Below are 23,057 nucleotides of genomic sequence, written 5' to 3'. Positions count from 1 at the left end.
CACTATTTACTATGTACGTCTGAGTGTGCATTTTTTAAGACATCAGTGGTGTTTAAAAGGATGATCTTCAGCCTAGTTACTGATTACTTTCAAATGCCTTATTTGAGTTTATGGGCGCACTGAATAATTGGAGGATTTCAAAAATGTTCGTAAAGTCTCCCAGGAGTGATGCTGAGCATTGAATGTATTAAAGTACACTATTTGCTCCCAATTGTGGAGATGTACATTGAAACATGAAAACAGTCACTTTCTCTGATGGTTGGTAGGTGGCAAAGTGGCTAGCAATACTGCCTTAGAACACCAATGACCTGGGTTTGATTCTACCCTTGTCTATTATAAGGCAGGAACAGGATACTGATTAAGGATGATCAGCCATGATCATATTGAATGGTGGTGCAGGCTCGAAGGGCAGAATGGCCTACTCCTGAACCTATTGTCTATTGTCTATTGTCTAAGAAAGCATAGAAAACAGAAGTTATGAAAGGAGGCTTTTCAGCCCACTATTTCTCTGCTAACCCAGACAACTACCCAACCTCATCTTACCTTTCAATGCTTGCTCTGTAAGTTACACACATAAGTACATATGTGACTTTTTTGTTTAAAAAATCATACCTCTGTTCTTCTTTCAGGTAGCGTGCTCTGGACCCTGGGTGAACATTGAGTCAATGTCTTCCTTGGTCACTGATCTCTCTGCAAAGAGAATAAAGTTCTTCTTATCCACCTCAGCTTAATTCCTCATCATTTTATATACCTTGGAACTTATCCAATCCTTTCTTACATGTGATTTATGAGTAAGTCATCAGACGTAGTCTCTAGAGCAATCGAATCCTTCAGCTAATGGAATGACCAGATCACGCAATCACCTAACAAGTGTTTTCTACACTTCTACCATAAACTCCCTGGTCTTGTAATCTATATCTCAATGATGTCTCATATGACTTCTTAACCACCTTATCCCCCATCTATCCTGTTATCTTCAGGGATCTAGGGACATATGGTCTGAGATCTCTTTACACTGCTCAGTATGCTACCATGTATGGTATGTTCCTTGCTTTGTTTGACCTCCCAAATACATCACCACATGTTCCACACTGAATTTCATTAGTCACTTCTCTGCTCTCAGTCCATTCATATTTTCCTAAAATCTGCAGCTTCCTTCCTTGCTAACAACCACATGGACAGTTTTTGTAATTTCTGCAAGTTTCTCATTCTTTTCCCTTGACATGTAAGTCTAAACCATTGATATGTACCACAACTCTGTTGGAACGCAGTGCTGACTCCTGTGCTACCCCTTTGGGAATAGACTTCCAGGCACACAAATACCCACCCATCATTGTCTTTTTGCTTCCTGTTACTGAGACAACTGTGGATCAAACTTCCATTTCCCATTGAAGTCTACAGGCTCCTAATTTTCTGATTTGATCTTGTCAAAAGCCTTGCTAAAATCTCTGAAGAAAACATCAAACATGTTATCCGCATCACCCCATCTTGTGATACCTCTAAAACTTTCAGTTGAGTTAATCAGACTGTTACTGTGATTGTTGATATGTGGGAAGGTCTGAATTTATGAACCCCATGCTACTTCTTTATGTCAATATCTTTGTTCTGAATCATCTTTATCCCATCTTTGAATTTGTCTTAGACTTCTGACACTGATCAATCTTCAAGTTGTTAATTAAAGTCCATTTCCATGAAATTACACCTCAGCTTCATTAAATTGGCACTTCTCTAATTAAATTTTGAAAATTTCAACTTCACAGCACTTTGGTGAGACCAAATGTAAACACTCCAAGACAAAACAAAAGTCTTCATCTCTAACTTGAGAGAATGACTCCTGATGTTTGAACAGTACCCCCTCATTCTGGACAGACCCATAAAAGGAAGCACCCTTTCAACATTCACCTTGTCAGGACAATTCAGAATCTTATACACTTCAATCAAGTCAACCCTAATACTTCTAAACATCTGTGGAAATATGCCCAGCCTAACCAACCTATCCCCATAAGACAATCCACTCATTTCAGAGATCAACCTGGTAAACCTTCTCTGAACCACCTCCCATGCATTTACACCTTTTTTTAAGTTACAAGACAAAAGTTGCACACAGTACTCGAGATGTAGTTTTGCCAATACCCTGTATAACTGAAACATAACATCCTTACTTTTATGTTCAATTCTTCTTGCAATAAGAGATTGCATCTCATCAACCTTCTTGAATATCATAAGGCCATAAGATATTAGGTCATTTGGCCCAACAAGTCTATTCTGCCATTTGATCATGGCTGATATGTTTCATTAGTCATTCTCCTGCTTGCTTCCAAGATCACCTTGCTAATTAAGAACCCATCTATCTCTGTCTTAAATACATTCAAGAATTGGCCTCCACAGCCTTCTATGGCAATGAACTCCGCAGATAAACTATTCTCTGGTTGAAGAAATTCCTCATCACAGTTATAAAGTATGATCCCTTCGCTGTGAGGCTGTATCTTTGAGTCTAGTTTCTCCTACTAGTGGAAGCATCTTCTCTACGTCCACTCTATCTAGGCCTCTCAGCGTTCAGTAAGTTTCAATGAAATTTCACTCCCCCCATTGTTCTAAACTCCATCAAGTATTGACCCAGAGTTCTCAATTGTTCCTCATACAACAAGCTCCTCATCCCAGAGATCATTTTTGTAAAGCTCCTCTGGGCCGCAACCAATGCCAACCCATCTTTCCTTAGATAAAAACCCAAAACTGATCACAATATTCCAAATATACTCTGGCCAGAGTCTAATACAGCCTCAGCAGTACATCCCTGTTCTTATATTCTAGTCCTCTTGAAATTAATGCTAACATTGCACTTGCCTTCCTAACTGCCAACTGAAACTGCACGCTAACCTTAAGTGAATCCTGAACTAGGAATCCTAAGTCCTGTTGTGCTTCAGCTTCTGAAGCTCTTCCCAATTTAGAAAATAGTCTATGCCTCTATTCTTCCTACCAAAGTGTATAACCTCAGAGTTTTCTACAATGTATTCCACCTGCCAGGACTTCAAAGACCTTGTTTTCTTTACCAGCTCTCCCATCACATACTCACAGCGTTTAACCTCATACTCAAGGCATCTTCTCTCTACCTGTACTGCTGAAATTGATATGCACAATTGGTTTCTGTCTGAATGACTTCCCTGTTTAGTGTGCTCAGTAGCTGCTCAATGACATCCTTGAAATTAGCACCAGGGAGACACCAAGCCCACCATGGATTCAGGACTGCATCAAAAGATATGTCTGCTCCCACTCTAAAATTCCCTGTCACTGCTGTTTTATAACCTTCCTCCTGGCTCACTGTGCAACTCTGCCTACCGCGGTATCATGAATCTGGCCCTAGGTGCATTTCCCAGAGGAACCATAACTCTTACCAGAATTCAGAATCTTTGGAGAGCGAGATGCACTGGTTGGATTCCTGCATTGCCTGCTTAATCTTCCTCAATGCACCGTGAACACCCATTCCCTCCCCTAAGCTATGCAGTGACTACCTCAAAGAAACATGTTCTCCATATATCTCTAAGCCTCATGACCCCAAATGCTGTTGAAGGTCTGAGACCCCTGAGCTCAAGTAGTCTGACCTGATGCAATTTTCTGTAAATGTGGCCATACAAAAAAACACTTTGGGGTTCCCACATGAAGTCTGATGTACACTCCACGAGACTGACGTACCTCCAGCACACACCTCATCAATGCACGCCAGATGCTAATCTTCAGTTACACAAAAGGGTTTTATCTTGTGTTTCCAATAGCTTTCCCACCAATGGAAATTTAGTTGAATTTGTAGGAAGATTAAATTACCTGTTTACCTGTCTCACAAATTACTTGCAAGTCTATGAAACTAAAAACAGCAACTGGATTCTCACTTGCTCCAAGTTCCCAGCCATGGAACTCTGATTGGCTATGCGCCCACTCTGTGCAGCTCCCTTTGGACTGATGTGATGGAAGCAGAAGGAACTGAGAGGACAAGCTGCACACAGAGGGCATGGGGTGGCAAAGGAGAGTAGGAGGCTTTTTATAAAACAAATTCAGTCATAGGATGTGGGTGTTGTTGACAGGAAGACTATTCGTTGCTCATCCCAAGTTGCCCTTAAAGGTGGAGTCCATTTAGTGTAACTAATCCACAGTCCTGTTAGGGAGGGAGGAGCAGGATTTTAACCCAGTGATATTGATGGAACAGAGATATATTTTGAAGTCTGGAAGTTAAGTGGTTTGGATGGGTGTGTGTGTTCCCATTGTATCTGCTCCTTGTTTTATTTTAAATGGCAGTGGTTGTGGGATTGGAAGATGCTCAAAGAAGCCTTGATGAATTTTTGCATTGCATCTTGTAGATGCGACACATGGCTGCAACAGAGCATCTGTGGTGGTATCAATGAATGTGGATGTGGTAACATTCAAATATGAAATTTTGTTCTGGATGCTTTCAAGCTTCTTAAATGTTTTTGAAGCTGCTTTTATCCAGGCAAGTGGATCCATCACATTCCTGACGTGTGCCTTGTAAATGGAGGACAGGCTTTGGTGAGGCAGGAGGTCAGTTACTTGCTACAAGATTCCAAGCCTCTCACCTGATCTTGTGGCCACTACAATTATTTAGCTAGTCAAGTTCAATTCCTGTTCAATGGTAACCACTAAGATATTGGTCATGGGAGAGTCAAGAGTGGTGACTCCATTGAATTTCAAAGGGTGATGATTAAATTCTCTTATTGGAGATTGTCATTACTTGGCACTTGTCCAGTGCAAATGTTACTTGCACTTTGTCAGCCCAAACTTGGATATTGCAACATGTCTTCCTGCATTTGGACAATGGCTGCTTCAGTTTCTGAGGAGTCATGAATGTTGCTCAACATTGTGCTAACACGTCTGACTTCATAGAATCACTAAAGTATGGGAGCAGACTATTTGGCCCATCAAGTCCACACTGATCCATTAAAGACCATCCTGCCCAAAAGCACCCCAAACCTGTAACCCTACTTTTCCCATGGCTAGTCCACCTGGCCTGCACATTTCCGGACACAATGGGCAATGTAGCGTTTCATTCTACCTAATGTCCACATCTTTGGACAGTGGGAGAACTCCCCACCTACGTTCGGGACACCACCCACACACTCCACCTCCTCCATGATTTTTGCTTCCCCGGCTCCCAATGCCTTATCTTCACGATGGACATCCAGTCCCTATACACTTCCGCCATCACGAAGGCCTCCAAGCCCTCCGCTTCTTCCTCTCCCGCCGAACCAACCAGTACCCTTCCACTGACACCCTCCTTTGACTGACTGAATTGGTCCTCATTCTGAACAACTTCTCTTTCCAATCCTCCCACTTCCTCCAAACCAAAGGAGTAGCCATGGGCACCCGCATGGGCCCCAGCTATGCCTGCATCTTCGTCAGATATGTGGAACAGTCCATCTTCTGCAGCTACACTGGCACCACCCCCCATCTTTTCCTCTGCTACATCGATGACTGTATTGGCGCTACCTCGTGCTTCCACAAGGAGGTTGAACGGTTCATCCACTTTACTAACACCTTCACCCTGACCTCAAATTTACCTGGACCATCTCAGACTCCTCCCTCCCCTTCCTAGACCTCTCCATTTCTATCTCGGGCGACCGACTCAACACGGACATTTATTACAAACTGACCGACTCCCACAGCTACCTAGATTACACCTCCTCCCACCCTGCCCCCTGTAAAAACGCCATCCCATATTCACAATTCCTTCGCCTCCACCGCATCTGCTCCCAGGAGGACCAATTCCACTACCAAACAGCCCAAATGGCCTCTTTCTTCAAAGACCACAATTTACCCTCTGACGTGGTCAACAATGCTCTCCACCGCATCACCTCCACTTCCCGTTCCTGCTCTCTTGAACCCCGTCCCTCCAATCGCTACCAGGACAGAACCCCACTGGTCCTCATCTTCCACCCCACCAACCTCCGGATACATCGTATCATCCTCCGTCATTTCCGCCACCTCCAAACAGACCCCACCACCAGGGATATATTTCCCTCCCCACCCCTATCAGTGTTCCGGAGAGACCACTCCCTCTGCGACTCCCTCGTCAGGTCCACACACCCACCAACCCAACCTCCACTCCCGGCACCTTCCCCTGCAACCACAAGAAATGCAAAACTTGCGCCCACACCTCCCTCCTCACCCCCCGCCTAGGCCCCAGTGGATCCATCCATATCCATCACAAATTCACCTGCACCTCCACACACATCATTTACTGTATCCGCTGCACCCGATGTGATCTCCTCTACTTGCGGAACGTTTCAGGGAACACCTCTGGGACACCCACACCAACCAACACAACCGCCCCATGGCTGAACACTTTAACTCCCCCTCCCATTCAGCCAAAGACATGGAGGTCCTTGGCCTCCTTCATCGCCAGACCCTGGCCACACGACGCCTGCAGGAAGAATGCCTCACCTTCCGCCTAGGAACCCTCCAACCACACAGGATGAATGTAGATTTCTCCAGCTTCCTCATTTCCCCTCTCCTCACCTTATCTCAGTCCCAAACACCGGATTCAGCACTGCCCTCTTGACCTGCAATCTTTTTTCTGACCTCTCCGCCCCCACCCCCTCTCTGGCCTATCACCCTCCCCTTCACCTCCTTCCACCTATTGTATTCCCAGCACCCTCCCCCAAATTCCACCCCCACCCCCCCCACCTTTTATCTCAGCCCGCTTGGCACACCAGCCTCATTCCTGAAGAAGGGCTTATGCCTGAAATGTTGATTCTCCTGCTCCTCGGATGTTGTCTGGCCTGCTGCGCTTTTCCAGCCCCACACTTTTCAACAGTGGGAGGAAACCAGACCACCCAGAGGAAACACATGCAGACATGGGAAGAATGCGCAAACTCCACACAGACAGTCACCTGAGGCTGGAATTGAACCTGGATCGCTGGCACTGTGAGGCAACAGTGCTAACCACTCAGACACCATACTGCCCTGGTGGGTGATGATGGAGATACGGTCATCAATGAAGCAGCTAAAGACAGTTGGGCCTTGGGTCATCTGGATCAATTTTCATATGTGCAGTGAATTGTGGAGCATGTTGGATGCATTGGGAGCTGTGCTGCACTCATGACATTGGCATGGAGGTGTGGCATCTCTTGGAATAAAAAATGCAAGCACAAGGCAAAGGCCGTGACTGCTACTTGACATCCAGGTTTGCCTGTGGCCCTGAATCTTCTTGCTAGCAGATCCATTCAGTGTTGAACAGACAGCTGGTTGAGTCTAAAATGGCCATTCAAGCCACCCAGTTAGAGAGTACAGTAGAATTCAAGGGCAATTAGGGACAGACAATATCCCGGTGAAGAATGGAGAGACAAAAAAAGCCATCCAATGATGCAGTGATTAAAGGTTAGACAGAGAATGAACAAAGGAAAAAGCAATACTGTCATTTGCAGTCACCAACTTGGATCTTGGCATTGAATGAACATTGGAGAGTGGTACAGAACAGGAATGCGCAAGTAGTGAGACAACAGGCCAGGGCAGACAGAAAGGGTTGTGTTGGTTTTATCATTATTGAGAATAATGTTACAATAAGTCCTGCTGCAGACAATAGAGAGAGCTGGTGGAAATGCTTGGTCCTTTAGTAGGAGTGTCAGATAACAGCCACTGACATTAACACAAAGGATCATTTGGAGGACAGTGCCACATGGCACATAATTTCATACAGCTGTTATCCCATCATCTCTGGTGTAAAAGTGATGGCGAACTCCATGACAACACTTTCAGATCCAACCACGATCAGTGACTGATGTTTCAGCTTTCATCACAGTAGAAGCTGCTAATGTTTCAAAGTTGCAATGGAGGTTCAAACTGAACTCATGAAGTATGGTCTTGCCGTCTCACTGGCTTGGACTGCCACCACTGAAGCTGCAGACGTTTGTGATTAGAGCTGCTTTCTGGGTCTCTCAGCAATCTAGCAGACTGTCCTCCTACAGTACATGACCAGGTCCTTGGCGGTACTAACAGGCAGTGGTTCTGTGGCGCACACACTTGCTGTCCTCTCTTAGGATTACTGTATTCATTCTCCCCGGCATTGTTACCCTGCCATGGCTTGCTGTCACTCGGCTCTGGGGTATTAACGCACTGACATTAACGCTACACTACCATCCTCTACTACTTCCCGGATAGTATTACGTGACGTGATGTATTAGGCATGGACGGCTATTATTGTACGGTCATGTTTCTGTGTGCAAGATAGATAGATAGACAGACAGACAGACAGACAGACAGACAGACAGACAGACAGTATACCTGAGGTAACAAGCTGCAACAGTAACATCATTGGCGGTCCATCATAGCCAAAGATGACTCTTTTCCACTTCCAGGGTGATCCAGAGATGACTGATGGCTCGTTTATGTTTGGGGCAGGTGGTGGTCAGGGGAAGAGGTGGGTGGGACATTGGTGTGGCAACATCCTCCTTTCACTGCTTGTGCTTGGATACAATTTTCCCCGACAGCAACTCTCGAGGTGATCGATGTCATCCTGGATATTCCTCCATCATTTTGGACGGTCTGGGCCAGTGATTCCATAAGATACAGCTATCACGTATGTTGTATAGCATCAGATCTGCCTCCAGCTGGATTAACCCCAGTTTTTGGGGTTTGTTTTCTTTTTTTTTCTGAGGTAGTGCTTATTTTTCCCCAGCACCCATGTTGTGTGTGTGCAGGTGTGAGACACAGTGAGAGACACAAGGTGCACGAATCTTTATTCAAATTTCCACCACCAGGAAGAAAGGAAACACCCGAGTGGCCAGTGACAAGCCTTTCACATCAAAGGGCAATGCTGTGTGATCAAACAGTGAAGGGGAGGGCAGGGATTAAATCAAAATAGAGTTGGGGGGGGGAAATAATGCACTCCACTCCCTGCGACGCCTACCTCTCCCTGAACAACTCTAGGGTGTTGGTAGAGACTGCATGCTCCTTCTCCAAGGACACCCGGGCTCCAACCTATTAACCCCAGTTTACTGGATGAGTCTCATAAGGGGTCATTAATTGGCCACTTAATAGCTTAAATTAGCAATTGCAAGATCAATCATCTCTATCAAAACCCTCAAAAAGAGAGAGATAGACACCATTAGGGATGGGGTGCCTTATTTCCCCCTCCAACTTTGTTTTAATTTAATCTTTTCCTCTTTGCCTAGCCTTCCCTTTTGTTATTATTCCAGGCTGGGCGGTGATTAGAACATAGAACAGTAACACACGGCATTTTGTGCCTAACAAGTTGTCAGATTAAACTAATCCCTTCTGGTTGCCTTTGGTCCATACCCCTCCACCACTTGCATGTTTGTGTGCTTGTCTGAAAGTCCCTTAAGTGCCCCTGTCATATCTGCCTCCACCACCACCCCTGGCAGTATATTCCAAACTCCAAACAATCTCTTCGTAAAAAACTTGCCCCTCACATCTCTAATGAACTTTCTCCTTCCCGCCTTAAATGTATGCCGCCCACTTTTAGACATTTCAATCCTGGGAAAAAGATTAATCACCATCAACCCTATCTATGCATCCCATAATTTTATAGACTTCCATCAAGTAACCCCTCAGCCTCCGCTGGTCCAGAGAAAACAATGTGAGTTTCTCTAGCCTCTCCTTCTAGTTCATACCCTCTAGTCCAGGCAACAACCTTGTTCTACATCCTCTCCAAACCTCCAAATCATTCCTGTAATATGGTAAATAGAACTGAACACAGTACTCTGAAGTGTGGCCTAATCAAAGTCTTATAATGCTGCAACATGACATTCTGACTTTTGTCCTCAATTCCCCGACCAATAAATGCAACCATGCCATATGCCTTTTTTACCACCCTATCTACTTGTGGCCATTTTCAGGGAGCTACCCCAAGATCCATCTGTACATCAGTGGTGTTCAGGATCCTGACATTAACTGTATATTTTGTCTTAACATTTGATCTCCAAAAGTGCAGCACCTTACACTTACCTGGGTTAAACTTTTCTGCCATTTCTCCACCCATGTCTGCAGTTGACCTATATCCCGCTGTGACTTTTGGAGAACCTTCTACACTATCTACAACTTCAACTGCTTTATTAATTAAAAATTTAATGAGTACCTTTCATGATTTAGTGGCAGCTTGATTATAATTAACAATAAAAGAGCGACAAATGGTCCTTCCTGCCCAGAAATTACTTCTGGCCATCATGAGGGGGTTTCAGGCATCCCACCATCCTATCTCCTGTGATTTGTTTTTCCATCCCTTTCATATGGAGATCACATCAATAATAAGTCATAGAGAAGTTTCTAGCAAACAAAAAGAGGCTTGAAGTCCAACCAATTTAATCCCACCTGCCAAAATCTGGTCTGTAGTCCTTTCGGGTCACAGCCCTGTTTGTGTATATACAAGTTCTTTTTAAACGTGATGAGAAAGTTTTGCTTTTTCCACTCTTTCAGTCAGTAAGTTCTATCCTCTGGATTAAAAAAAATCTACTTTTTTCTACTTTAATCCTTCTACCAATTACTTAATATAACGATGATTACACTCATCTAAATCCATTCTCCCTTCTTATTCATATCCTGATGAACAGAAACAGCTCCTTCTAATCCACCCATATGACTGCTCATAATTTTAAACCCCTTAGTTAAATATCAGCTCAGTCTCCTTCAGTCTTCACCAAACCAAAGAAGCAAATCCAACTGTTCCATCCTGTCACAGAGAGAGGGAGAGGGAAAGGGAAGTATATCTGTGTGGGGTGTAATGTGATTCAGTCATGTGTCTCCATACGTGGCTATATGTGTAAAGCTTAGGATGTGAACATGTGCAGCTTTCAGCCATGAGAAGTGCATAAAGGTGAGGTAAAATACATGAAGGTGAACTATGAATATTGGTTGGCAGAGGTTTTTGGCAATTGAGTGGGATGTGTGTGGAGCATAGAATGGTACAGCACACTACAGGCCCTTCAGCCCTCAACATTGTGCTGACCTTTTAACCTACTCTAAGATCAAACTAACCTACATCCCATTCATTTTACTATCATCCATGTGCCTATCCAAGGGTCGCTTAAATGTCACTAATGTATCTGACTCTACTACCACTGCTGGCAGTGCATTCCACACACCCACCACTCTCTGTATAAAGAACCAACCTCTGACATGTCCCATAAACCTTCTTCCAATCACCTTAAAATTATGCCATTTCATCATAGCCATTTCTGCCCTGGGAAAAAGTCTATGGCTATCCATACTATCTTTATCTCTCATCATCTTGTACACCTCTATCAAGTCACTTCTCATCCTTCTTCACTCCAATGAGAAATGCCCTAGCTCCTTCAGTTTTTCTTCATAAGACAAGTCCGCCCTCCAGTCCAAGCAACATCCTGGTAAATCTCCTCCTTCCTATAATGAGGCAACCAGAATTGAATGCAATACTCTAAGTGTGGTATAACCAGGGCTTTATAAAGTTGCAGTATAACCTCATGGCTCTGAAATTCAATCCCCCCACACTAAAAAAAGTGAACACACCATATGCCTTCTGACAACCTATCTCTGGACATGGACCCCAAGATGCCTCTGTTCCTCCACACTGCCAAGAATCCTACATTTCACCCTGTAATCTGCATTCAAATTCAACCTTCCAAAATCACTTCACAATCCAACAGTGTGAGAGTTTTTAGAATACGCATGTATTCACTGACCTGATCCGCACATGAGATGATTGAACTTAGAGTCATAGAGTCACAGAGATGTACAGCACGGAAACAGACCCATTGGTCCAAACCGTCTATGCCAACCAGATATCCCAACCCAATCTAGTCCCACCTTCCAGCACCTGCCCCATATCCCTCCAAACCCTTCCTATTCATATACCCATTCAGATGCCTCTTAAATGTTGCAATTGTACCAGCCTCCACTACTTCCTTTGGCAGCTCATTCCATACACGCGGTGTGGGAGGGTGCTGGGTGGATCCAGGTACTCTTTCCTTATGGAGGTATGAATCCTCCCAGCTTAGGCCTGGGTTGGCAGGGAGAACAGACAGCCATAGCAATACCACTCTGCTGTCAAAAAGCACTCTGTGTGAAAAAGTTGCCCCTGAGGTCTCTTTTATATCTTTCCCCTCTCACCCTAAATCTATACCCTCTAGTTCTGGACTCCCTGACCCCAGGGAAAAGACTTTGTCTATTTATCCTATCCAGGCCCTTCATAATTTTGTAAACCTCTATAAGGTCACCCCTCAGCCTCCGACGCTCCAGGGAAAACAGCCCCAGCCTGTTCAGCCTCTCCCTATAGCTCAAATCCTCCAACCCTGGCAAAATCCTTGTAAATCTTTTCTGAACCCTTCCAAGTTTGACAACATCTTTCCAATAGGAAGGAGACCAGAATTGCATGCAATATTCCAACAGTGGCTTAACCAATGTCCCGTACAGCTGCAACATGACCTCCCAACTCCTGTACTCAAATTTCTTATAGCATTGAATCCAGCTTTTTGACAGCAGAGTGGTATTGCTATGGCTGTCTGTTCTCCCTGCCAACCCAGGCCTAAGCTGGGAGGATTCATACCTCCATAAGGAAAGAGAACCTGGATCCACCCAGCACCCTCCCACACCGCTGCCTCTGGCGTAGCATTCAAACATGTAGCAGAGCCTAAATTGTCACTTATGTACCATTTTGCTTATCTTCAAAGTGTTTTAACCGATGATACATCCAGAATGTGCCTCAACTTTCAGAGGTACAGGCTGTCTTGAAATTGAGCAGGCTAACCTTATGTGGTACCAACCTTGTATGCACTTCGGCCTTGTTCTGAGGTTGTAAAACCATTGAACAGCGCATTTAATGCTGACTACCCTGCATACAGCTATCATGCCTAGTAGGAAATCTTGAAATGGGGGACATAACTTTAAATGTAGAGCTAACATAATCAGAACTGATGGCGAGGATTACATCTTCACACAGAAGATAGTGGGAATCTGAAATTTATTTTCTGAAATAGTTGTGGATGTTACAGAAAATTGAAACTTACAACAGTGTAAGAACTTGGGAGTCTTGTAAGTTTCAATTGTCTGCAACATCCATAATCGTTTCAGGGAATAAATGGCCAAATAGGTCGATATCTGGCAGACGAAATTCAATGCAAAGAAATGTGAGGTAATGCATTTTGGTCGAAGAAACATGGAGAGACAATACAGGCTCAATGGTACAATTCTCAGGGGCGTATAGGAGCAGAGGGACCTCAGGGTTCAGGCACATGATTCTCTAAAGGTGGCCAAGCAAGTTCAATCAGTTTTTAAGAAGGCTTAATGGACTCTTTGTGTTTATGCATAGCAGCATAGTGTATAAAAGCAAGGAAGTGCTGCTGCATCTCTACAAATCATTAGTCAGACCACATTTGGAGTGTTGTGTTCAGTGCTGGTCATCTTCCAAAGAAAGCATCTTCCTTAAGACAGTTCAAAGGAAATGCACTGGAATACCAGGAATGAAAGATTTTAGATACAAAGAAAGATTGGAGAGATTAGGTTGTTGTCCATGGAACAGAGAGCGATAAAAAGGTGACTTTATTGAGGTGTTCAAAATTATGAACAATTCTGACAGGGTAAAGAAAGATATTCTGTTTCTGTCGGTTAGTATGTAAGTACCTAGGGGTCACAACTTCAAGACTGTCAGCAAGTGAGCTCGGAGTGAGATGGGGAGAAACTTGTTTACTCAGTAATTAGAATTTGGAATGTGCTGCCTGGGGAAATGATGGGGGCTGATTCTATCGGGAGTTTCAAAAGACAGCTAGATACATATTTGAAGGGCATGATAGAGACGATGGAGATAGAGGAGATTTGGGACTGATGGGTTGATTGGCTTTTTTCTGTACTTTATAATTCTATGATTCGAACTACACTTTTATTTAAGAGCTATGGAACAAAAGAGGGAAGATAGAATATGTTGGAATTCTGAAACAAACACAAAGAATGCTGGAAAAACTCAACAGGTCTGGCAGTATGTGTGGGCCGAAGTGAGTTAATGTTGTGTCCAATGAATAAGAGTCATACCAGATTGGAAATATTAACTTGATTTCTGACTCCACAGATGCTACCATACCAGCTTGGGTTCTTCTGTGTATGCTTAGGAAGACTGAGGATACTGGTCAGATTGAATCTAATTGATTGCTGAGGCAGACTCAAGAGGCTGAATGGCCTACTCCAACTTTTCCAATTCTGCAATCAGCCTTAGCAAGCTTCAGTCATTGACAACACAACTGGCCAGGATTCCTGCTCCTGTATCAGACTTCATCATGCTTGTCTGTGCATGGATATCTGGTTAGAGTGCAACTGAGTTCAATAAGATGTTCAGCATACTTAAATACCCAAAACAGATTAAGGAAGAATCACGGTCACAGGGAAGAAGTGTAAGAGAGAGACTCAGTAAGTGTCAGAGAGGGAGGTGACTCAGTAACTACAGGAAGAATCACAGAAACATTAATGAGCCATTTGGTCCTTCAGTGAAAGGAAAAGAGGAAAGAATGGTCATGGAATATTTCTGCTGTTGCATTTGATGTATGTGTTGCCTCTAGGTCAAGGAGCATCTTGCAAAAGGACAAAGGACACTGGCAGGTGAAGGCATGTCTCAAGTAACAAAAACCCTCTTGGATCTAACACAGAGAAGAAACTTCTATGGTGGGGATCTATTGGCATGCATTGAAATTCTTCGGAATGTCACTGATACATTTAAAAGAGCAAGTTACGTCCCTTCGTCAGATGATGTACAGGTAACACCACAATCTGCTGAAAATAGATATTATTTTGGAAATGTTGTTATTGGAAATACAGGAGAGGCTGTCTGATTTCACTGGCTCAGAATTAATACAATGGAGTGATTCATAATTCCTCAGAGTGTTTGCCAACTTAGACTCTTTGTGAATCAAAAGAAAGAATAATTGCTCAAAATATTGGGGCTGTGGTGATGTAGTGGAAATATCACTGGATGGGTTTGAATCCCAATATGACAGATAGTGAAGTTTTGAAATTGATTAAAAATCTGACAGTTAAAAACAAAAGCCAGTCTAACTGTAACCATTGTCAAAAAATATCTATCTAATTCCCTAATGTCCTTGAGAGAAAAAAAAAGTGCTATTCGTACTGGTCTGGTCTACATATTATTCCAGACCCATGATTATATGGTTTACTTTTTACCACCATCTGAAATGGCTGAGTAAGCTACTTAGTTCAAGGGCAATTGAATGATTTTGTCTGTCTACTGTATAAAAAAAACCCAGAGATGAGACAAATGGTTGGATGAGGAAACAATTAATGTCGGGACGTGAGGTTGAACATGACTAGTGGTGGAAACAGGGGAAGTTGGTGAGATGTGGGAGATAGCAGCTCTCAATGTGATGAAATCTTCAGGAGTATCTGTCATGGAACCAATGTCAATGGCAATGACAAAATGGGTGAAAATCATTAACCCCTACAAAGTGGCTAGCCTACGCACCTCACTGGGGAATGCAAGTGACATGGAACACAAAGAAAATCACATGATCTGTAAATAAGAATCACAGAATTATAATGGTGAAAGAGAGGCAATCCCACCAATCATGCCAGCACCGGATCTATTATCTAGTGCCAATCACCTCTCTTTTCCCCAGTATCCTTACATACCATTACAATCTACATAACCATCCAATTCCCTCTTGAATGCCTCAATTGAACTTGCCTCCACCACACTGCAAAAGTATATGTAGCATGCAAAAGAGAGTTTATATTCCAGGTACTTTCAGTGGAGTCTTTCCCTTGACATTTGTTTCAACACATCTGGTGTCAAAACAAAAGACTGTTGGCATCAGCCAGCCCCAGTCCCTAAGAAAAGGAAACTTGCCTCTTAAGACCATCAATTAAGCTAATTTTAAAGCCTTCTCAACATTAATACTCACCAACGCTTGTCACAATAACTCTAACTCTTAATCATGGCCTTCATCATGATGACAGCTTCTAATTTAGATCTTACTACTTTTAAAAACATTTATTCCTAAAATTACAGTGATGAAAATAAAGCAGAGAACAGTCACAAATTGTTTCAGCAGTCATTTGATCCCCTGTCCATGATCCACATTAGAGATATTTTCTAATCAACCTGTTTAGGGAGATGTGAAATATCTTGCTGCATGTAAATTCTTGAGTGCAAATATCTAATGACCAGGGAGGGAGAAGGTGTCAGATAGCCTCTTTGGAGAGGAGCAAGGAACTAGAATTTGGAGAAGGGCCAGGATTCACCAGATTTTTATCCATTTCAGGTGCAACAGAAAATAGTACATTCTTGAAGAATATTATTTGAGCCTTATCCCTTTAAAATCCTTTCCAGATATTGGCAATATATCTGCAGGCCTGAAGTGGTTGCTTCCAGGTTGCTGAGAGCTGGCACAGATTCCATTCTGGAACTTGTCAACACCACAGAGTACCTCTGTAATGTTTCAGCACTCAACAAGTTGAGCGCACTGCTATGTCTCCATAAGTTTTGGCAAACACCCAAAATATTATCCCATTCTAATCATATGGAATGAAGAAGGAAGGAGCAACATCAGCAACACCTGATCCATCTCTTTAGTGCCTTAAGTCTTTGGGGCAGTTGATCAATTACTGGTCAAAGCCTGAAAACGAGCTATTTCTATCCAAACCTCATCACATTGCACAGTGAGTGAAACATACTCTGTAAATGTGGAAATACTGAGTGATCTACCTTTGAAACTCAGGACTCTGCAATTTGTCATTTATATACCAGCACTCAGGTCTGAAGATGTGTTAGAAATATGAATTGGGATCAATTAGAATTTACTTTTTGATGAAGACCATGTTTAATGGTTAAAATTAGCATATTGTTTTGATTTTGGAGGCATGTACTGGTTTTCAAAGCTTAGACTTATTTGACAGTTACTCCATGTCTCGTCCAATTCCTCTACAGAATTTCTTTCAAATCATCAGTAACCTTCTTGAAGAAGAAAACAGGGACAAGTGGGAAGATGCACAGCAGGTACTCCTTCACAATTTGTGTTTACATAGCACCTTTAATGATGAAATCCTTCTCAAGCATTTAACTGAAGCAATAGAAATGGACACAAAAGGTGTAAAAGAGGATTGTGAAGATGGGATCAAGAGAGGGAGTTCCTGTGTGCAAATGAAATCTATCATCGAAGACAAAGTGTAGATGGGGAACCACACATGGAAATTTGTGCATAGGTTTAATTTCTGGTAGGATGAGCTTTAATTGGTAAAATTGAATACACAGACAGATAACTGCCTGAAGCATCAGTTATTAAATGCATTGGGCTTGTCTTCAAGTCTGCAGTCTGAGAAATTGTGTACAGATTGTGATATTCACCCTGCCATACAACAGGGCCAGTTGGCCAACATGTGCCACTGCTCTAGCTGCTGTTGTCACCATCCCTTGATAGGCAGTCCTCCCACATACCCCTCCCCGCCCCCCAAAACAAATTGTTTATGCAACAGCAAATAAAATCTACTTACTAACAAAAGTACCATCTACTTACCAACACATGGCAAATAGAGTCTATTGAAACAGTACACTGTAGCAAATAGTCTATTAAAACTACACACTACAGAAAATGGTTTATTTATTCAGAAAATAGAATCAATTTCAGAGGAGTCAATACGAACTGCTGCAAATAATCCACAAGGTCCATTTGAAAAGAGGTATCTAATAGCTACAACAAATGGAACTCATAATTGAAAATCCTGAAAAATGCTGGATTGTTTTTCCCGAATAATGCAGTGGGTAGAGAATAGCCACAGATAAATTTTGTGTTTAACATCAATCCCTGTCCTTCACAACACGCATGATTGATGAGAGAATTACCCATTCATTCCCATCCTGGCAGGAATTATGAATTCACTAGCTGTAGTCATGAATTGATAAAATCGATGAAGACAGCCTGAAAAAAAATCACTAAATCAACCAAAACCAGATGAGATGGCCTGGTTAGTACTCAACAGGTCAGTCTGTAATGACCAAAGAGGAGCTGCTCGGGCCATATAATTGCCATTGACCACTTTACTCAAAATAAATATGAATAATTTCCTCACCAATTAATTCACATCCCTAGTCATTACTTGGTCTGCATGAAGACCAATTAATTCACATCCCTAGTCATTACTTGGTCTGCATGAAGACCAAGTGGATTTTTTGTTTTACAAAGTTAACTCTGTTTCCGTTAATGCAGTCATTGCATTAAATGTAAATGGAATATAGCAATCTGTATGCTAAACTTGGAACAAGTGAAATTGTGCCATTCTGTTCTTTTTTGCACAGGTCTATCCTGGTTCGGTCGAGTTAATGCAGATTATTGAAGACTTCATACATGTTGTTGGCATGGGGATGATGGATTTCCATAATTCCTACTTAATGACTGGAAACTTAGGTGGGTGAGATGTAGATAACCTTTCTCTCTGATATTTGCTGAGAGTTAATTCCATTGCTCAACCCCATTTTTACATAGTAGAATCCAGTTTTTCCAGCCACTTTGCATTTTTTAGAGAATGAAGCTCAGAAAATAATATTGCAGATCCAAGAAATGGAACAGCAGTTGAATAAATACTTTGCATAAATCTTCACAGAAGACACTAATTGCATACTAAACTCACTGAATAATCAATGGTCATAAGGAAGAGGGGAAACAAACATAGTGTTTGGAAATTAATGGGGATAAAGACGACTGAGTCCCTGGATCTAATGGGATGTGTCCTATGATAAACAGAATGTATTAACACACCATCAAAAGAAACACAAACAAAAGGAAAGAGAATTTAGAATTTTGAAAACCCGACTGGCACAATATCCCCCAAAACTTAACAAAGAGCTGTTCCGAATTCCTATAACATCCCATAAACATACCCCTTGGAAAAAAGGTAAATCCAGCCACAGGTTCTTATAGGAGAGATGTTAGAGAGATGGCAAAGGAATCAGTTAGGGATCATTGGCTAAAACATGGAACCTCTTTTCCCTAGCTAAAACTTAAACTGAACTAGAAAAATCTCTGAACTGGGCAAGCTGGCCACTCCCCTTTCATTGTACACATGCTTTTAAAAAAGACTAAAAACACTTTTCCCGATTGTTGCCTTAGGCAGCATCTGTTAGCCATAATCAAAGTAGCCGAACCCAGACAAATCAGAACCTTTGCCTTTTACAAACCCTTTGGAAAAAAAAACTGAGGACAGCATAACCTTATTAAAAGAGCGGCATCATCACACTTGCTCTTTCAATAAGGTTATGCTGTCCTCAGTTTTTTTTTTCAAAAGGGTTTGTAAAAATAAAAGACCCATCAATATCGAAAGATGGCTTCATTTGAAAAACACCTTAATCTTACACAGTTAATACACCTCAACACATATTGACAATAACATACAAACACGCATTATCACATTCCATTTCAGTCCGTTCACTCTTGCCACTGAAAGCATCCACCTATCATCCAGGTACCGACAATGCATCTGCAATCACATTTTCTCATTCTACCACATGCACAACCTTCAAATTAAATGGCTGTATTAACAAGCTCCAGCTAAACAGTCTGGAATTTTTGTTCTTAAATTTCTCCAAAACCGTCAATGGGTTATGATCAGTATATATGATTGTCTCAGATACATTACCGATAACATAAATGGAATGTTGTAACATCAACACAAAATACAAAGTCTCCTTCTCAACTGTCAAATATTTCTGTTGATGAACGTTCAATTTCCTGGAGAAATACCCAATAGGTCTTTCTATTTTCTTGTTGTCTTCCTGTCAGAACAGAGCACCAACACCCACATCACTCGCATCGATAGCCACCTTGAATGACTTTGCATAATTAGGCATGGCTAACACTGGGGCAGCAGTGAACACAGCTTTCAGGCTGTCAAATGCAGTCTGACAGTTTGCCATCCACTGAAACTTCTTGCCTTGCTTTAGTAATTCAGTGAGTGGAGCAGCAACATTGCTAAACTTTGGTATGAATTTCAGATTTCCAATCCCAGGAATCATAGTACTGCTCTTCTTGTCAATGGTATGGGAAACTCCCCAGTAACCTTTATTTTTGCATTCCTTTGTCATTTGTTCATGCCCATTAACTTGGGCCAGGAAGGTGACTTGGACTGTGGCAAATTCACTCTCAGTCAGAGGTTTATCATCAAGCCTCCCTCCCAAAGTCAATTTACCAATTCCGATAAATGTTGCGAATGTTCCTTCCATGTGTGACTAAAAATCACCAGGTCATTAATACAAACTACATAATTGGGTAATCCTGAAATGACCTCATTGGTTAGTCTCTGAACTGAGGCTGGTGCATTTTTCATACCAAATAGTATGACTTTAAATTGATAGAGTCCATTCGGTGTTACAAAAGCCAAAACTGCCGTTGCTCTTTTGGACAAAGGTACCTGCTGGTATGCTCTGAGCAAATCCAACTTAGTTGCTTGTCCCATGTTTTCAATAGAGCCTTCAAAATGTGGAATCAGATATGAATCAGACTTTGTAACTGCATTGACTTTGCGATTGTCCACCCATAACCATTGGGTACCATCTGGTTTTGGCACCATAACTATCGGTGCGCTCCAGTACTGTAACTCACTGTGATTATGTTGTTTTGGAACATGTGTTCAATGTCCTTTTGAACCTATGCCAACTTTAGGGGGTTAAGACAATAAGGATGTTGCTTAATCAGAACAGCCTTTTCATGCATAATTAAGTTAGTTCTTCCCAGCTTATTCCACATAACTCCTCATGTGATATCAATAGCTCTTTCAGGTCATTTCATAGAGTCAGAGAGTCATAGAGATGTACAGCATGGAAACAGACCCTTCGGTCCAACCCGTCCACGCCAACCAGACATCCCAACCCAATCTAGTCCCACCTGCTGGCACCTGACCCATATCCCTCCAAACCCTTCCTATTCACATGCCCATCCAAATGCCTTTTAAATGTTGCAATTGTACTAGCCTCCACCACTTCTTCTGGCAGCTCATTCCATACACGTACCACCCTCTGCACATTGCTCCTTAGGTCTCTTTTATATCTTTCCCCTCTCACCCTAAACCTATGCCCTCTAGTTCTGGACTCCCCCAACCCAGGGAAAAGACTTTGTCTATTTATCCATTCCATGCCCTCATAATTTTGTAAACCACTATAAAGTCACCCCTCAGCCTCCGACGCTCCAGGGAAAACAGCTCCAGCCTGTTCAGCCTCTCCCTATAGCTCAAATGCTCCAACCCTGGCAATATCCTTGTAAATCTTTTCTGAACTCTTTCAAGTTCCACAACATCCTTCCGATAGGAAGGAGACCAGAATTGCACAGAATATTCCAAAAGTAGCCTAACCAATGTCCTGTACAACCACAATCTGACCTCCCAACTCCTGTACTCAATACTCTGACCAATAAAGGAAAGCACACCAAATGCCTTTTTCACTATCCTAACTACCTGCGATTCTACTTTCAAGGAGCTATCAATTTGCATTCAAAGGTCTCTTTGTTCAGCAAAACTCCCTAGGATTTTACAATTAAGTGTATATGTCCTGCTAGGATTTGCTTTCCCAAAATGCAGCACCTCGCATTTATCTAAATTTAACTCCATCTGCCACTCTTCAGCCCACTGGCCCATCTGATCAAGATCCCATTATAATCTGAGGTAACCTTCTTTGATGTCCACTACAACTCCAATTTGGTGTCATCTGCAAACTTACTAACTGTACCTCTTCTGTTCACATCCAAATTATTTATATAGATGATTAAAAGTAGTGGACCCATCACTGACCCTTGTGGCACTCCACTAGTCACACGGCTCCAGTTTGAAAAACAACCCTCCACCACCACCCTCTGTCTTCTACCTTTGAGCCAGTTCTGTATCCAAATAGCTAGTTCTCTCTGTATTCCATGAGATCTAACCTTGCTAACCAGTCTCTAATAGGGAACCTTGTCAAATGCCTTACTGAAATCCATATAGATCATGTCCACCACTCTGCCCTCATCAATCCTCTTTGTTACTTCTTTAAAATACTCAATCAAGTTTGTGAGACATGATTTCCCACACACAAAGCCATGTTGACTATTCCTAATCAATCCTTGCCTTTCCAAATACATGTACATCCTGTCACTCAAGATTCCCTCCAACAACTCGCCCACCACTGATGTCAGGCTCACCAGTCTATAGTTCCTTGGCTTGCCCTTACCACCTTTCTTAAATATTGGCACCATGATAACGCAACTCTAGTTTTCCAGCATCTCACCTGTGACTATTGATGATACAAATATCTCAGCAAGAGATCCCAGCAATCACTTTACTAGCTTCCCACAGAGTTCTTGGGTACACCTGATCAGGTCCTGGGGATTTATCCACTTTTATACATTTCAAGACATCCAGTACTTCCTTCTCTGTAATATGGACATATTTCAAGATGTCACCATCTATTTCCCGACAATCTATATCTTCTATGTCCTTTTCCATAGTAAACACTGATGCGAAATATTCATTTAGTATCTCCCTCATCTTTGAGGAGTTCTATTTTCTCCCGAGTTACCCTTTTGTCCTTATTGTATTTGTAAAAGCCCTTTGGATTCTCCTTAACTCTATTTGCCAAAGCTATCTCATGTCCCCTTTTTGCCCTCCTGATTTCCCTCTTAAGTATACTGCTACTGCCTTTTTACTCTTCTAAGGATTCACTTGATCTATCCTGTCCATATCTTTCTCTTAATCAACCCCTCAATCTTTTTAGTCATTCAGCATTCCCTATACCTACCAGCCTTTCCTTTCACCCTAACAGGAATATACTGTCTTTGGACTCTTGTTTTCTCATTTCTGAAGTCTTCCTATTTTCCATCTGTCCCTTTACCTGTGAGCATCTGCCTCAATCAGTTTTTGAAAGTTCTTGCCTAATACCATCAAAATTGGCCTTTCTCCAATTTAGAACTTCAAGTTTTGGATCTGGTCTATTCTTTTCCATTACTATTTTAAAACTAATAGAATTATGGTCACTTTTCAATTTTCCTTTGGAAGGTAACTCAATAATTTATCTCAATTTTTGACAACTTCCTCATTGTCCAATTTAA

At 42.3% G+C, this 23,057-nt stretch overlaps 1 protein-coding gene across 18 annotated transcripts in view; it reads left to right on the top strand.

Annotated features, from left to right (window-relative positions):
* Nucleotides 1-23,057, top strand: part of adgrb3 (adhesion G protein-coupled receptor B3) — an 838,641-nt gene that overhangs the window by 411,781 nt on the left and 403,803 nt on the right. For all 18 annotated transcript variants that reach the window (XM_072558131.1, XM_072558228.1, XM_072558211.1 and 15 more), the window contains 3 exons: nucleotides 14,541-14,735; nucleotides 16,922-16,990; nucleotides 18,287-18,395. In XM_072558131.1, the coding sequence (XP_072414232.1) occupies nucleotides 14,541-14,735; nucleotides 16,922-16,990; nucleotides 18,287-18,395 (373 nt within the window). The remainder of the gene's footprint in view (nucleotides 1-14,540; nucleotides 14,736-16,921; nucleotides 16,991-18,286; nucleotides 18,396-23,057) is intronic.

This window comes from Chiloscyllium punctatum, chromosome 3, assembly GCF_047496795.1.
Source record: "Chiloscyllium punctatum isolate Juve2018m chromosome 3, sChiPun1.3, whole genome shotgun sequence".
NCBI classification, from domain to species: Eukaryota; Metazoa; Chordata; class Chondrichthyes; order Orectolobiformes; family Hemiscylliidae; genus Chiloscyllium; species Chiloscyllium punctatum.
The sequence above is the reverse complement of the archived record's forward strand: the minus strand, read 5'-3'. Positions and strand labels throughout refer to the sequence as shown.